Source organism: Lottia gigantea (genome assembly GCF_000327385.1).
Source record: "Lottia gigantea unplaced genomic scaffold LOTGIsca_16, whole genome shotgun sequence".
Lineage (NCBI taxonomy): Eukaryota > Metazoa > Mollusca > Gastropoda > Lottiidae > Lottia > Lottia gigantea.
Window position 1 is genome coordinate 921,569 of NW_008707965.1, and position 16,788 is coordinate 938,356.

At 33.4% G+C, this 16,788-nt stretch overlaps 2 protein-coding genes across 2 annotated transcripts in view; both read right to left on the bottom strand.

The window, feature by feature from the left end:
* Positions 1–96: 96 nt before the first annotated feature.
* On the bottom strand, positions 97–7,440 carry LOTGIDRAFT_158113 (hypothetical protein; the record flags this gene model as incomplete). The annotated part of the gene is made up of 2 exons (XM_009051141.1): positions 97–252; positions 6,820–7,440. The coding sequence occupies 2 exons, from the start codon at positions 7,438–7,440 to the stop codon at positions 97–99; spliced, it is 777 nt and encodes a 258-aa protein (XP_009049389.1).
* Positions 7,441–11,695: 4,255 nt separating this feature from the next.
* The window catches only part of LOTGIDRAFT_230877 (hypothetical protein), a 7,669-nt gene continuing 2,576 nt past the window's right edge, over positions 11,696–16,788 (bottom strand). Inside the window, exons 3-10 of the mRNA XM_009051142.1 lie at positions 16,405–16,726; positions 15,530–15,640; positions 15,009–15,200; positions 14,416–14,721; positions 13,767–14,017; positions 13,383–13,510; positions 12,890–12,950; positions 11,696–12,463 (exon numbers count right to left, since the gene is read on the bottom strand). Of these exons, the coding sequence (XP_009049390.1) occupies positions 12,356–12,463; positions 12,890–12,950; positions 13,383–13,510; positions 13,767–14,017; positions 14,416–14,721; positions 15,009–15,200; positions 15,530–15,640; positions 16,405–16,693 (1,446 nt within the window). The 5' untranslated portion in view covers positions 16,694–16,726 and the 3' untranslated portion in view covers positions 11,696–12,355. The remainder of the gene's footprint in view (positions 12,464–12,889; positions 12,951–13,382; positions 13,511–13,766; positions 14,018–14,415; positions 14,722–15,008; positions 15,201–15,529; positions 15,641–16,404; positions 16,727–16,788) is intronic.

The window sequence follows — 16,788 nt, forward strand, 5'->3', positions numbered from 1 at the left end:
CGGTGGTCCTATATGAAAACACCACCGTTCATTCATGATTTATTCGCAGAGAACGGCCAAGATGCTAGATTATGGAAGGTTCTAAACTTAGTATGATCAATATGCACACATTGGAAAGAGAAAAAAGGGTTCAGGGGAATAACGAACCATGTGATGTTGTCGGAGTTGTTGTTGTCTTATCTGTCGTTGCTGTTGAATTTGTTGCTGTGTAATTTGCTGTTGTTGTTGCGCCAACTTCTTCTGAGCCAGCATCTGTAATATGGAGGTGCTTTGAATTACTGGAAAGACTATGATTTCGATAATCGTAATTGTTGCATGATAGCTTTAAAGATCAATAATCCAGACATAATATAATGAATCTCAAAAGAAAACTTTGAAAGTATATCGATTCGGTTTAAAAAGTAACCTGAAACAGTTATCAAAATGACGAAGAGATATTTTTTTTACAATTCTTTTGATAAAAAATGTGCTTTTTCACACAAAGGGACACTTTCTATTTCTATTTTTTTCATCCTATGGAAATAATTGTACTATACCCAACATATGACAAAAATAACACATTCACCAATTCTAGTTATCCCATTGCAAAATGAAATAACTATCATTGTTACAACCATGGTGACAATAAAATAACTATCATTGTTACAATCATGGTGACAATAAAATAACTATCATTGTTACAATCATGGTGACAATAAAATAACTATCAATGTTACAATCATGATGACAACAAAATAACTATCAATGTTACAATCATGGTGACAATAAAATACCTATCATTATTCCAATCATGGTGACAATAAAATTACTATCATTGTTACAATCATAGTGACAATAAAATAACTATCAATGTTACAATCATGATGACAATAAAATAACTATCAATGTTACAATCATGGTGGCAATAAAAAATAACTATCATTGTCACAATCATAGTGACAATAAAATAACTATCAATGTTACAATCATGATGACATTAAAATAACTATCATTGTTACAATCATGGTGACAATAAAAAAGCTATCATTGTTACAATCTTGATGACAATAAAATAAATATCATTGTTACAATCATGGTGACAATAAAATAACTATCAATGTTACAATCATGGTGACAATAGAATAACTATCAATGTTACAATCATAGTGACAATAAAATAACTATCAATGTTACAATCATGATGGCAATAAAATAACTACAATTATTGCAATCATGATTACAATCATAGTGACAATAAAATAACTATCATTGTTACAATCATGGTGACAATAAAATAACTATCATTGTTACAATCTTCATGACAATAAAATAACTATCATTGTTACAATCTTGATGTCTATAAAATAACTATCATTGTTACAATCATGGTGACAATAAAATAGCTATCATTGTTACAATCATGGTGATAATAAAATAACTATCATTGTTACAATCATGGTGACAATAAAATAACTATCAATGTTACAATCATGATGACAATAAAATAGCTATCATTGTTACAATCATGGTGACAATAAAATAACCATCATTGTTACAATCATGGTGACAATAAAATAACTATCATTGTTACAATCATAGTGACAATAAAATAACTATCATTGTTACAATCATTGTGACAATAACATAACTATCATTGTTACAATCATGGTGACAATAAAATAACTATCTTTATTGCAATCGTGGTGACAATAAAATAACTAGCATTGTTACAATCATGATGACAATAAAATAACTATCATTGTTACATTCATGATGACAATAAAATAACTATCGTTGTTACAATCATGGTGACAATAAATTAACTATCATTATTACAACCATGGTGACAATAAAATAACTATCATTGTTACAATCATGATGACAATAAAATAACTATCGTTGTTACAATCATGGTGACAATAAAATAACTATCATTGTTACAATCATTGTGACAATAAAATAACTATCATTGTTACAATCATGGTGACAATAAAATAACTAGCATTGTTACAATCATGGTGACAATAAAATAACTAGCATTGTTACAATCATGGTGACAATAAAATAAATAGCATTGTTACAATCATGATGACAATAAAATAACTATTCACTGTTACAATCATGATGACAATAGAATCACTATTATTGTTACAATCATAATGACAATAGAATCACTATCATTGTTACAATCATTGTGACAATAAATTAACTATCATTATTACAACCATGGTGACAATAAAATAACTATCATTGTTACAATCATGATGACAATAAAGTTACAATCATGGTGACAATAAAATAACTATCATTGTTACAATCATGATGACAATATAATAACTATCATTGTTACAATCATGGTACAATCATGGTGACAATAAAATAACTATCAATGTTACAATCTTGATGACAATAAAATAACTATCATTGTTACAATCATGGTGACAATAAAATAACTATTCACTGTTACAACCATGGTGAAAATAAAATAACTATCATTATTACAATCATGGTGACAATAAAATAGCTATCATTGTTACGATCTTGATGACAATAAAATAACTATCATTGTTACAATCATGGTGACAATAATATAGCTATCATTGTTACAATCATGGTGACAATAAAATAACTATCATTGTTACAATCATGGTGACAATAAAATAACTATCAGTGTTACAATCATGGTGACAATAAAATAAATAGCATTGTTACAATCATGATGACAATAAAATAACTATTCACTGTTACAATCATGATGACAATAGAATCACTATTATTGTTACAATCATAATGACAATAGAATCACTATCATTGTTACAATCATTGTGACAATAAATTAACTATCATTATTACAACCATGGTGACAATAAAATAACTATCATTGTTACAATCATGATGACAATAAAGTTACAATCATGGTGACAATAAAATAACTATCATTGTTACAATCATGATGACAATATAATAACTATCATTGTTACAATCATGGTACAATCATGGTGACAATAAAATAACTATCAATGTTACAATCTTGATGACAATAAAATAACTATCATTGTTACAATCATGGTGACAATAAAATAACTATTCACTGTTACAACCATGGTGAAAATAAAATAACTATCATTATTACAATCATGGTGACAATAAAATAGCTATCATTGTTACGATCTTGATGACAATAAAATAACTATCATTGTTACAATCATGGTGACAATAATATAGCTATCATTGTTACAATCATGGTGACAATGAAATAACTATCATTGTTACAATTATGGTGACAATAAAATAACTATCAGTGTTACAATCATGGTGACAATAAAATAAATAGCATTGTTACAATCATGATGACAATAAAATAACTATTCACTGTTACAATCATGATGACAATAGATTCACTATTATTGTTACAATCATAATGACAATAGAATCACTATCATTGTTACAATCATTGTGACAATAAATTAACTATCATTATTACAACCATGGTGACAATAAAATAACTATCATTGTTACACCTATGATGACAATAAAGTTACAATCATGGTGACAATAAAATAACTATCATTATTACAATCATGGTACAATCAAATAACTATCATTGTTACAATCATGGTACAATCATGGTGACAATAAAATAACTATCATTGTTACAATCATGGTGCAATCAAATAACTATCATTGTTATAATCATGGTGACAATAAAATAACTATCATTGTTACAATCATGGTGCAATCAAATAACTATCATTATGGCAATAAGGCTTGGTTTGTGTGTGTTTCTTGAAGTCGTGAACCCACCCTATCTTGACGAAAGCTATTTTGGGATTACAATTTCCTTTGAAGCCTATATTCTTTCGAATTTTCATAGATTTTTTGAAGAAAAACAAAGATTAATCCCTGTATTAACCTTAATTGAAAGAGCCAAGAACAATTTTAACAATGTGTATAAAAAAGTACATGTGTACCGAAGGAAGACAGGCAATAAGGCTTGGTCTGTGTGTGTTTCTTGAAGTCGTGAACCCACCCTATCTTGACGAAAGCTATTTTGGGATTACAATTTCCTTTGAAGCCTATATTCTTTCGAATTTTCATAGATTTTTTGAAGAAAAACAAAGATTAATCCCTGTATTAACCTTATTTGAAAGAGCCAAGAACAATTTTAACAATGTGTATAAAAAAGTACATGTGTACCGAAGGAAGACAGGCAATAAGGCTTGGTCTGTGTGTGTTTCTTGAAGTCGTGAACCCACCCTATCTTGACGAAAGCTATTTTGGGATTACAATTTCCTTTGAAGCCTATATTCTTTCGAATTTTCATAGATTTTTTGAAGAAAAACAAAGATTAATCCCTGCATTAACCTTAATTGAAAGAGCCAAGAACAATTTTAACAATGTGTATAAAAAAGTACATGTGTACCGAAGGAAGACAGGAGCCAGGAAAGCAAATAATTTGTTCACGGAATCAATGGTTGATATTTGAGGGTTGGCTGAAAAGTTATAAGTCGAAGTGAGATATCTCAATCGGATTAAAACAAACTTTTGCCACCAACAAACACACTCATAGAATGAATCATAAACATAAGAACTGCAATAGTAGTAGTATTATTGTCTGTATACCAGACTGTCTTGTGAAATTATTCACCCGCCAAAGCTCTTGACAGTGAATCAGAAACGTGTCAATTCCCTGATGGCATGCCCATCATTTTATGGTCCAATTTGGCCCCTCAGATCTCCAGCTGTTTCCCAACTTGAGAAAGGAAGTATCCGCTCTCTATTTTGTTTTTTTCCAGTAGCCAAATAATGACGTCATTTCTGCTGTGAATGACTCATTTAGGGTGGCTGCAGAATGTATATACTTGACTTGAATCCAGGCCTCGAAGTACCGTTGGCAAAAGTGTGTAAACCTAGACTTTGTAGATAAATAAATGAAAACCATTGATCTGATCTGATATGTGTACATGTATTTCAGAGTTAGGCTTAGAACTTTTCAACCAGCCCTCTAAGATTGATTAAGGTAAACTGAAAACAAACATTACCAGTTGAAAAGGAAAGGGTAAACTTAAGCATGATCTTTAATTCAACAATGAATGGGTCGGAAAGAGATAAATGTTTTCTGTCAAACTGAACAGCAGTAAAATTATTTAACACAGAAAATGTCTTCAATAATCACAACTTTTAACATCAATTTCATTTAAAACTTCAAAATATGTCAAAATAAGACAATTGTCATAAAAATCAAAATTTATTAGACGCCTGACTCTATTTGACGTAACTCGAGGTTCAAACGGTCTGTTTGTAATTTGCGTCCTGGGTAGAGGATAAAGGGAATTACGTGTTAAAAAGACATTTGCTCCATTTTTGGGGGTTGATTTGAATGTTGAATATATGTAAATAGTCTTCAAAAATACTATAAATGTAAGAAAATCGCACAATTCCTTTAAAATATTTCAGACTAGGAATTTTACTCACTATTTTATACATATCATCCTTTCATTGATCGGACACTCATTAGAATTCTTCTGGTAATTCTCTTCTAATTTAGCTAATTATGAATTAATTATGGACATGTGACATAAGAACACATCTTTCTATTCATATAAGTATAGCATTTTCATTTTCATAAAAGAAAATAAGGGAACCCAGCTTTGAGCGCGGATAATTTTGGACACACGTGGATTTGAAGGTTCCAATTTCTACGGTTAGCTGTGAAAACTACTACTGATTGACTTATCTTAAACCTTTATGAGACTAAGGTTCGACTGGTAGCACACCTTTATTAAACGTTGTTTTATTTTTTGAAGTGTTACCAATTATTATAAATAATAAAAATTAAAAGTTACGGTTCCTTCGATATTCGAACTCGAATTTTTGCCTCCTGTAACAGGATTTTATAATGGAAATTCGACTGGTATGTGATCAGAATTAATATTCAAGTGTTTCAGGAAGTCAATATAATAAATATCTATTTTTATCTGTTGCATTTTCCAGAAAAAAGATCCGACTTCCGGTCTCCAAGGGCGTTATTAACATTGTTGTATTTCTCTTTGGCCTTTATTTAATGACATAGATATGAAGACAGAACCAGTTTTGATTATACCCTTTTGAAATATGGCACCTTTTACTTACGTTATATAATTTACCGAGATAAAAAAAAATCAAAAGAGTCAGTTTTGAACTCGCTGAACTATTGGAGTTGTCACTGACAGAAGATTAAAGTGTCATGTAATTTCTCTTTGATCTTCACTGCCATAAATTCTAAGGACAGTATCACTAGGTGATTTGCCCAAACCCTCTGATTTTCAGACTGAGTTTTATATTCCTGTCCCTGATAGGAATTGATAATCAAGTTTTCAACGTATGGGATATCTATATAGTAAAGATATCTGAAAAATGGAAATATGAGTCACCCCTAGTGAGTACATCCGGTTGGGTCAACAGCCTCTCAGGTAGACCGGAACGTCAGCCTCTATTCCTGCCTTTATAGCTATTTTTTACAGTTTGTGGCCTAGGCTACTCCATTCGAGAACTGTCAAAATAGCTACCAGAGGTTGAAATTGAGACAGATGTTTCGGACTACCTTTCAGGATACTCCAGATTAAAGCTCAGACTGATAAATCCAAGTATTTAATAACTCGTCTCGTCTATAGGTCTCGTGCTATAGGTTAGTGAACCCCATGTTCCTTTAGCAACGGTACGATGACTACCTTGGTGGTGGCAATGTGTCTTCATGACTATCATAACAAAGGTGTCAATACAACACAATTATAGAGTCCATCAAAATGTAAAGAACGACAGTATCAGAATCCAAAGGCATGTTCAAAAGAAATATCTCACCTTCCTGAAGTAACCTCGTACTGCAGTCATCCAGGATTGGTCGTTCTTCCCCATCAGTTTACCAATATCTTGCAGAGTAGAGGACATCCTTGTCAATGTATTGCTGTTAGAACGGGCACCTGTTGCTCTGTTACCTAATATACCCTTTAGAAATGCCGGTTTGTTAAGACTTCTCCTTTGGTTCGGAAAACCAGTTTGCTGGTATATTCCTGCAGTTGGTACAGACGGTATACCCATTGGCATTTGATTAGGCATACCCCCCATTGCCATTGGATTTCTAGGAAGATTTATTATAGAATGTGTCTTGTCACCCAGGGGGTTAAAATGATGTGGATAATTCATTTGGTCAGTACGCATATCACCCATCGGAATAGGATTGTGTTGAAAATGCATTGGGTTAGTACCCTCCAATACAATTGGATCACCTGCAAAATCCATGGATGATGGATCACCAGAGAAGCTGTTGTGATGGATTCTATTTAAACCGTCACTGTGTAAATGGGCCATATGGCTGTACTCAGGCCCCGGTGACTCGACGTCAGGTGCATCTTTGGGGTTTATGGGAAATCCGGGAAATCCAGGACCCATTGGAAAATAGGCCAGGGTGATGTCAGGTGTCATTGCCACTAAAATCAAAGCGGTAGAAGTGAATATTTGGTGGGCGAAGTTCATGGTCGTCGGTATTGGCTATGAAAGAAACAAATCATAGTCTACATAATATCAGCATGCTATTATTAATTTGACATAAAAATACAATATTTTATGAAGGATAACCCTGGAGGCAATAAATTACCAAAAATATTGTTTGAATACCGGAAGCCTCTGCACGTAATTCAGCTATGAAATTCTGTCTGTGGAATTTTTATCGAACTTTATGTTTATATTTTATAACATATCAAATCTGTCTGAAGGCGGAAGTTAAATATGGGTTATCCTCGTTGAAAACAAGAGCACTCGCAGTTACGGCCATGTGAACAGACTTCTATTCATGAAGGGTACTTGTGCCACATCGCAAAAAACATACTAGTACTTTTCTCACATGCATTTAAAGATTTAATAAATACTTTCACTATTACCGAGTTATAGATTACAGGAAGTGGTCGAGATGTCATAAATTAGCTACCACAAAAATGCAATTCTTCGTAAGCTTATAAATCAATGGTGCTTTACCTGTCTGGCCAGCTCGTTAACAGTAGGAGTAATGCGAAAGAAAGATGATTTTTTAATAGCACCCTCACTTTCTTCTTGGCGTCACATTACCGACACCGCCCTAAACAAGACACAATGGGAATTATTATATATGAACAAATACGTTATTATGGCAAAATAAGACGCTGTCTTAAGTAAACGATAGTATCCTTTTAGAGTGTCTTGTCCTTAAAAATCATATAATGTATTTTACCGTCGACATGTAACTTTTCAGTCAGTATATGGCATCATTCATGTGTAACAGTTCAGGTGATAATTCTTTACATTCCATTAGCAGATTCCACAATAATGAACCACTACCTTATTTACAATCCATGTTAAAAGTGGAAAAGATGAGCCTATATCAAAACTCGAAATGAAAAAATTTACCATTTTGAATCTTTGCAATAGTTGTCCATTACTCTGAACTTTACAGAAAAGTGTTTAACTCCAAGATAATTCGAAAGTAACTAACTAACTTTTATTAACAATAAATTATGCCAAAACCTGTGCCAAAATTCAAACTTAATCGACTTTGAAACTCTAAAAGCAAAATGCTTATTTTTCAAAATTTTGTCATAATAGTCATTTTATCCTTGTCATATGGTCAATTTAAAATTTTAAAAGAATTCAACTGCACCATGAGTCGACTTTGAAACTCAAGAGAAGATCCTTTAACACTAATAAAAATTCAGATCTACTCACCAAAGATATGTACTGATCCAATTCAAAATTCACCCAAATTTGAGAAAAGTTGAAAAACTGGTTAAAAGTGTCATTCTTCAATTTTAAGAAGGCGGGAATAATTTTCCCCCAGTCAGCCTTTATATCTGACCTTACTTGTATGGATTCGATGTTTGGATTCAAGTATGCTTTGCATTCCAGCCACTCAAAATGTAAATAGCAATTGGGAAGATCAATGCAATGAGGTTAAGACAGGGTAGTAGGATTTATTCGTAATACCCGACATTGTCTGTGACACTTTTATGTCCAAATTAAATTTCTATAAATATCTGCTTTTAGTACAGATTTTAATAATATTGTCATTTGTCAATACACTGTGCAACCAAGCAAGCGTTGTGGGTCGTAGGGAGAATTCCCAATACTACATTGTTCATGACGCCATGAAATCAATTCTGTTCACCTATTTGCTTTATAGTACTGATCTGGTAATATTATCCACAATTGGGGTGAGGAGGCAAATCATACCAACCTTTACAAAAAAAGGTATAAAACAATAAAATAATTTAAACCTGTCTGCTGTCAAGTATATTATAGACGTCAAAGTAAAATAAGTCGATTCGGAACAAGTTTTGATGCTACACTTATTTCTTGTTTAAAGCTGGAATACCTCGTGACAGTGACCGATGAGTCATCTTCACAATATCAAACAATTCCATGATCTTTCTTGTATCGCAGAAGTTTGTAAATGCCGTGATTTTGTTGGATTGTACTTTATCGAACACAGCAAATTTTAGTCTTCGACAAAAAGTCTTTCTATCGAGGGCTCTATCCCCTTGCGTACAACCCAATCTTATCGTTGCATTACGTGATACAGTAGTAGAACTTGACTTTGGGAAGATGAATGTTGGTTAATTGTCAGCAAAGTGGGCGAATTTACTGCCGGACCTGACTGACTTCTTGCTTTTCAATAATGTCAATAGAGCGGGTAGTCCTTGTTTTATTATTTCATTTCATAATAACCTTTTTAAATAATTTTATTTTCAAGATACTTTCACCATAGCTTTGCAAATATTACTTAAGTTTGAGATTTTTACAGATATTCTTACAGTAGAAAAGTTGATAAAGACGTCTAAGAATTAATATATTTAAACCAGTTCCCCTCAAGTAATAAATAAAAAATTAGGTAACCGAGAGCAAATCACTGAAAAATAATTATTTAATTTTTTTCAAGTTGTTGAGAACAATAAGCACGCAATAAGTGTGTATGTATTGAAGACTTAGAAAGCACGAAACCAATCCAATCACTTCGGTTTTTACTAGAAGCTGAATAGAGATTTTGAGTCGGTTTTTTTCTCTTTCTGTCAAATTGGATATAAGAATAGTGCCTATTGTAGTCAAGGTATACGACGAAGATCGTACACCTTGACCTTGTGAAGATGAGTGAGGGTTAATTGCCAGCTATGTGAGCGAATTTACTGACCCCTCCCCCCCCCCCTCTTATCTATCTCCAACCAACCTAACCGTGTTAACTGTGATGCTTTTATTGGGGGTGGGATGGAGGATCCAGAAATCGATCTCGGTTGAAGTTCTTTCATGGTAACACATTTTATGCAGATTTCATTAAGAAGGTCGCATCCCTGATAAATCTGATTTCAGAAATACTCAAATTTAACATACTAAAAGGTCTTAATGTTCGAAACAATTAAAAATAATTTATTACGAAGAGGTGTGTGTGTCAGATTCGAAACAAAAGAATAATATAATAATAATAATAATAATAACTTTATTAGAAACCCAGTTGCACAAGGCAATCTTCCCTGGGATCTTTCTACATAAAACTACAATAACATATTTATAAAATGATAAACAAAAAATAAGAATGAAAATAAATGAATATATGAAAATGTATGGTTGCGATAATAATGTGATTAACACATAAAATAAATTGAATTAATTGAGGTAATATTTTCCATTTGGTTATCAAAAGATGAAGAGAAAATATAGTACTAATGAGTCCTGTCTGGTCATAACTAGATTGATTTAATTAATCTTTATATTGAAAGGACATTTGGCTTTTTAATGATGTCCTTGTTTTATGAACTCATTTCAAAAAATTTTTCAAAAATATGAAGTTGTAACCCTGATTACAATATGAAATTGGCGCGTCTATCCACTTTGATTTTAAACTGTCTCATTTTATACTCTTTTTCCTTGGTTATCCAGACAATAAAAATCTTTATAAAAATACATATTTTTTCATAGTGGTTGAATTAGTCAGACATTGTAGCTCTGGCATATTGACGGTGATATAAAACAAAGTTGAAAGGATATACATGTATGTGATTTTTTGCCACAAAGAAAACAATAACAAGGTCGTGTGTCAAAAATTCTAAATGAAATAAAGCGCAACCCAACTTTAAAGTTGAATGTTGAAATGAAACAAGTTTAATATCTATTTTCGGTTTTATTTGAATTTCACGAAGTATTAGCGACATAAGAATATATTTAATTACTTTTCGCAATTGACATTTTGTGGCTTAATGATCCTTGAGTCTATATAATGTATGTGTTTGTGATTAAGTGCAGGACTAAACGTTTTGTGGACTGGTGGCAATAAATTGATATATCACGATATGATCGTTCGATACAATATCGATCATCGATATATCGCATCAATGTCTTCAGTATTCAATAGCGTATGGTTTTATCATTCTAGATCTGACAAAATACTTCCTTAATTCACGTTCAATCGAATTTTAATTTTTTTTTATTTTCTTTCTCACTTATAGTAACAAACCTTTTATTAAACAGACCGTTTGATTGGTCTCAGAAAATGAGATGTATAACATTTCGTCAGACGGCAGGTCTGAAAAAAACTCGAAAACCCGAAAACCCAAATGCACTGCGACGTACACAGGATAAAGCAGTCCACATGGTCATTGGGAGACAACTCTCCCCTACTTTTATTTACTTTTTAACAATTGTCCAGAAACGACAGGGATTTGAAAAGATTTTCTATCCATTTATTCATAACAAAAACATCAACAAATATTAAAATAAACAAATATATTCATAAACAGTAAGTAAATATTAACTATCACAGGCAACAGTGAAAGATATCTACACACATAATGATATTCATAGCCTTCGATATATGTTGGCTGCTATTCATGGGTTTTGAAATTTTTTAAATTGCTGAGGGGTGGGGGGGGGGGGGGGGAAGGTTGCTTTTTAATCTACCATAAAAAATTTGGACAAAAAAATGGAAGTCGTTCTATTCAGTCAGGCTATATATTCTCCGGCATGAAAAAATGAAGTGAAACGAATGGAGTTTTACGTCCTACTTTTCTGACATGAAAAACATTGCAACAACCTAAGAGAAAATCATGAAATTGTAAGGATTTATAGGGTTAAGAAGGCTATGCAATCGACCAAGGATCCAAAAAGGGGTAATAAAAAGAAAAAGGTTGAAATCCAATCTGGACCTGATTTATTAACGGTATCCTGATGCTCTATCGGTTTTGATTCCATTAAAAACGGCTGGAAGAGATGCGCTGGTTTGGAAATAAAACGGTGGTTTTGTCAATCAGATGACTGGTATTGGGGTTTGTGAACCATCCCGATGCACCTGTTCGATTGGCATGCGAGTTAAGACAAATTTCAATTAACTCAACTGTGGAAGTTCGTCCATTGCCTCTTCAAAGTTGGCCATATCTGTTAAGGTTTTGATGCCCAAATCAGTCTTTACTGTCATATAATAATACTCTGGTGTCTGAAACAAGAAATTCAGTGGATCTTAATCCTTAATCCTTAAAGGGATTGTCTTGTAGAAATCACTGAAAGCATCGACTTGCGTCATTCAGACGTCTGTGTCTCTTTTAGTGTCCCCAGACACACATGGAAATTTTAGAATAATGTTGATGACTATATTGAGACTTTGCACTATGATCCAAAGCTCGGCCTCTACAGATTGGAAGTTTGATGAAACAATTACTTTCTTTGATCAAAGTCCTGCAAAGGCATGTCAATTTCATTGTAGCTTAAGGCAAGGTTAGGGTTTGTCTAAACAAGACACGCCCTTTGTATCCCTCAGAATACATTGTCATAACACATGGTAATGCAATTTTCTACTGCAACCTGGTATCCTATTCGCATTAATGAGTTAAGTATGAATTGCAACAAAGGGTAAAATTCTTACCGAAGCTTGTAATTTCTGTAAAAAGGCTATTTCTCTACCGGTCAACTTCTCTACCCTCGTTCTGGAAAAAATACAAAATATTTGAAATCTCTAAAGACGTTTAGGTATTAAGAACTAATGGATAAACCTGTTTATCTATACTATACCCCATTTTAGATTCATAAAACCAGGGCTTTTAAACCTTTTTCTTTCTATTAACCCTTCCTGGGTCCTTGGTCGATTTCAATATTTTGGAATACAATGACCAATTCTTTATTTTTATTTCAATCTCTAATGCTTTTAACATTTTGATCTGCTTGGTTTCATGACGAATATGTTAATTGCATAACATGTAAATAGACTAATCTTTCTGTCATTAAAACAATAAAAAATCTACAATATATTTATAATATTTTACCTTCACAATGTCAAGCTATTACGAGCCTTGTCTTACAGGGCAAGACGCATTGACACGGAAGCTCAAAACTAAAGGCAACGAATGATCCTGACTTACCCCGACAAACCATATTTCTTCAACCAATCTTTGACCTGAGCAGCATTCCAAGACTTGACTTCTCCTAATTTAGGGGGTGGGGCTTTATATGGGGCGTACACCATATCATTTTGAACTGGTACTATTTTCTGTAAATATATGGAATTTATTTTTTGAAGATATCATTTTTATTTTAACCTGAATATACCATGATAGGTACGTTATGTGTCCAGCTTGTCTATTTGGATTTTAACATGTGAATTGCGACTTATATATAAACATATATGTTCTGTTTATAAGATATATAGAAATAGGCAACGAAGAAACAAGATACAAGATTTCCTTGTGATAATATTAGTTGCTAATGATAATGTCTCTGAATAACTCAAGATAACAAAAAATTACCTGATCGGGGCCGTCCACAACATCGACACCTTTACTTCCGGTTGGTCCCGCCACGGCACCATCACCAAGATTCAATTTTTGACTTATCTCCCTTAACAAACCTTCAATTTTACTCTCAAAAGGATATTTTCCACTGAAATCGTAGAATAATTTAGCTCCTAGGATCATACCGAGCCAACCATCTGGCTTGTAGCTTCTCTCCATGATCAGCGGTATAACTGTCTTTCGTAGCTGATGAGCGTATTCTGCTTCTAAAAAGTCAAAGAAGGAAAAGATCATTAAACACCGACTCCAATCTGTAGATATCTATAGACGCCAAATTACATATTTTCAATTAAGTAAAATTAGGTTATCTAATGAAACGTTACTTTGAATTTAGCAAAGATTCCTCGGGTGTAGCAATTTCCCCAAAGATTCACACGCCGTAAGACTATAGTTATGTTACAAAAGTTATTGATTATTCAAAAAAATTTTGTCATATTGGTTATCAAGGATGTAGACCGAGTGTTCTCTGGGTTCAATTACAGAAAAAACAAAGTTCCTCTTTTCCGATCATGTTTATATATTTTTTTAACAATTTAGAAACAACGGAACCCAGTTTACCCATGATCATGTTTTACAATGAACCTTAACTCTAATCTTAGCTTACCTGCTCTACAATTAGGACTGTCTTTATATTTTCTGGACATGCAGATCAGGACAATGTCAGCGTTTTCTACGGCATCAGCCATAGCTTGTAACGTACTGCCTTCCATATCATCAATGTCCATCCAAACTTTCTTCTTACTTCCCCTTATTTTATCTCGAACTCGCTTCAAGATCTCCTGGTCTCCCCATTGGTAGCTGATCATCACGTGACCTTTGTTTTTGCTGTCCTTCTCCGACGTCTCAAGTTCTCCCTTCTCTGTGAATGTCTTGGACGGAGACATAGTCTTCTTGACAACCAGACGATCCCCTACAACGCAACAGATAGCCGGTTAAAAGTATGATTTTGGAGACATGGAGATTTTACAGTTCATCGCTTATACAACTCGCTCATTGTTGATTTCAGTAAAACTCGAATCAAAGAGTCTGTTTTGATAAGAATTCAGCACTAACAAAGAATCGGATTGAACAAAGGAAGATTACCCTTTAAAATCTTTCTAAAACCGAAAGTTCCTGATGTTTCCTCTATGAAAGGCAACTCTTTGCAAGAAAGACAAGTCTTTTCAAGAAAGATAACTCTTGTGAATATTTACTTACCTATGGCCTTAAACTGACTGGACTGTTGAAGTTTGGTCCTCATAGTCCACAGAATACCGTAACAAGTAGACCTGGTGTCCGAGAATCCAGTCCTATTCTTATCATCTAAAAACTCTATTAAACCCGGTAGCTCGATTATCTTGTCTTGATTTTCTTCATTGAAAGCTAAAGCCCACATTGATTTCAATGCCTCTGTAACACAAAACAGTAGAGTGAAAAATTAATACCAAATAGACAATATTTCCTACAGAAGACTCTTCGAAAGGTGAGTTACTCTTTAGAGTATATCATATCAGACAATTATCCTTACACCAATAAGGCACAAACCGGATAAGGATAAACTGGTACTCGACACAAATCAAATTGAGTGCCATATTTGTCGCCATGCTTACTTTCTGATCTCAACAAACTAGATTGGTACAATGACAGTTTTTGTCATCAGAAAAAAGTTAAATCTGTCCAAATAACTTTTTGCTAAATAAGAATTAGGCTCAGAAAGTTTGACCTCGACCTTGACCTACCCTTTTGTTCTTCGAGGTCATCTGATTTAGCTAGTTTAAGTAGGAGTGGTAAACTTCCTTTTTCAACCAGTAATTTCTTGTTACCATCATTACTAGCTAGTCGCCCAATTCCTGAAAAAATGAAACAAAGATTTCTGGATAAGTGGATACAATTTTAAAATACTCTGTTCCAACTTGTTTTATTCAATGTCCGCATGATTTTATGAATCCAGAACGTGCAGAACTCACCAATCGCCCATGGTATAAGAGGTTGTGGCATCAAGACCTTCTTACTGTAGCAATCAAACAAGTTTTCTACCACATGCAGTCCCGTTCTAATGACATTATGTTTAACCAATCAAAGAGTATTTTGTGAACACAATCGGGATAGCGAAATCCAAAGTAGAGCAATATGACAGCCACTTCGTGTTTGGCTATCCCACAATTCGTCATTTTCATCAAGAAACGTGCTCTATCTTTCACGCTTTAATTGAATACACATGTTTCATTGAACGGGGCTGTAGTAGAAAACGCGTTAGATTACAATGCAGAAGAAATATATCAGAAAAAAAATAAAGGGACTGTGGTATCACCAAGCTGTTCCGCTTCTGCCCAGTGGTATAAAACCAACAGAGCGGATTTATCTCAAAAAACAGAAAGGTAAGAAAAAAAACATTTTTTACAAGGATATCAACTTAGGTTCACAAAGAACCATTCTACCTTGGCTGTATCAGCTTGTCCAATATTTTGGCATTGATTTTTTCAGCTGGGTCGACTGCAATAATGAGGAAAGATCATTTGTTCAAGTTCCCCAGACTTTCATAAGCAAACAAAACCAAGCAAATGGTGTGATTCCACGGCTCTTTCTGACTGTGCTACAGAAGCCCTACACTTACCCTTAGCAAGTTCCAATACACCCCAAATCATTCCATTGCCGTCTTTAGCTGTTCGGGACGAGGCAAATAATGCTCGTTTAAATGTCATAAGGAGGAATATTATGACTTCGTTATTGGTTTCTACATAGTGGCTCTCTTCTTCCGTCATGATATCCGCGAGTCCGAGAATTGCCGTCAATTTAATTGTGTCATTCGTGAATGAAAGGTAATTTTTCAGGACGGGAGCAAATTTCAATTCTTGTAAAAGTGGAATGTTGGCGTCGGTCATGGCCACGTTGTGGATGATCATCAAAACCCGGATTAACAATTTCTTGACTTGAGCCTGCAAGTGAAAGAGAATAATATCGCTACAATTCTTCTGGTAAAATATGTGTACTGCACTTA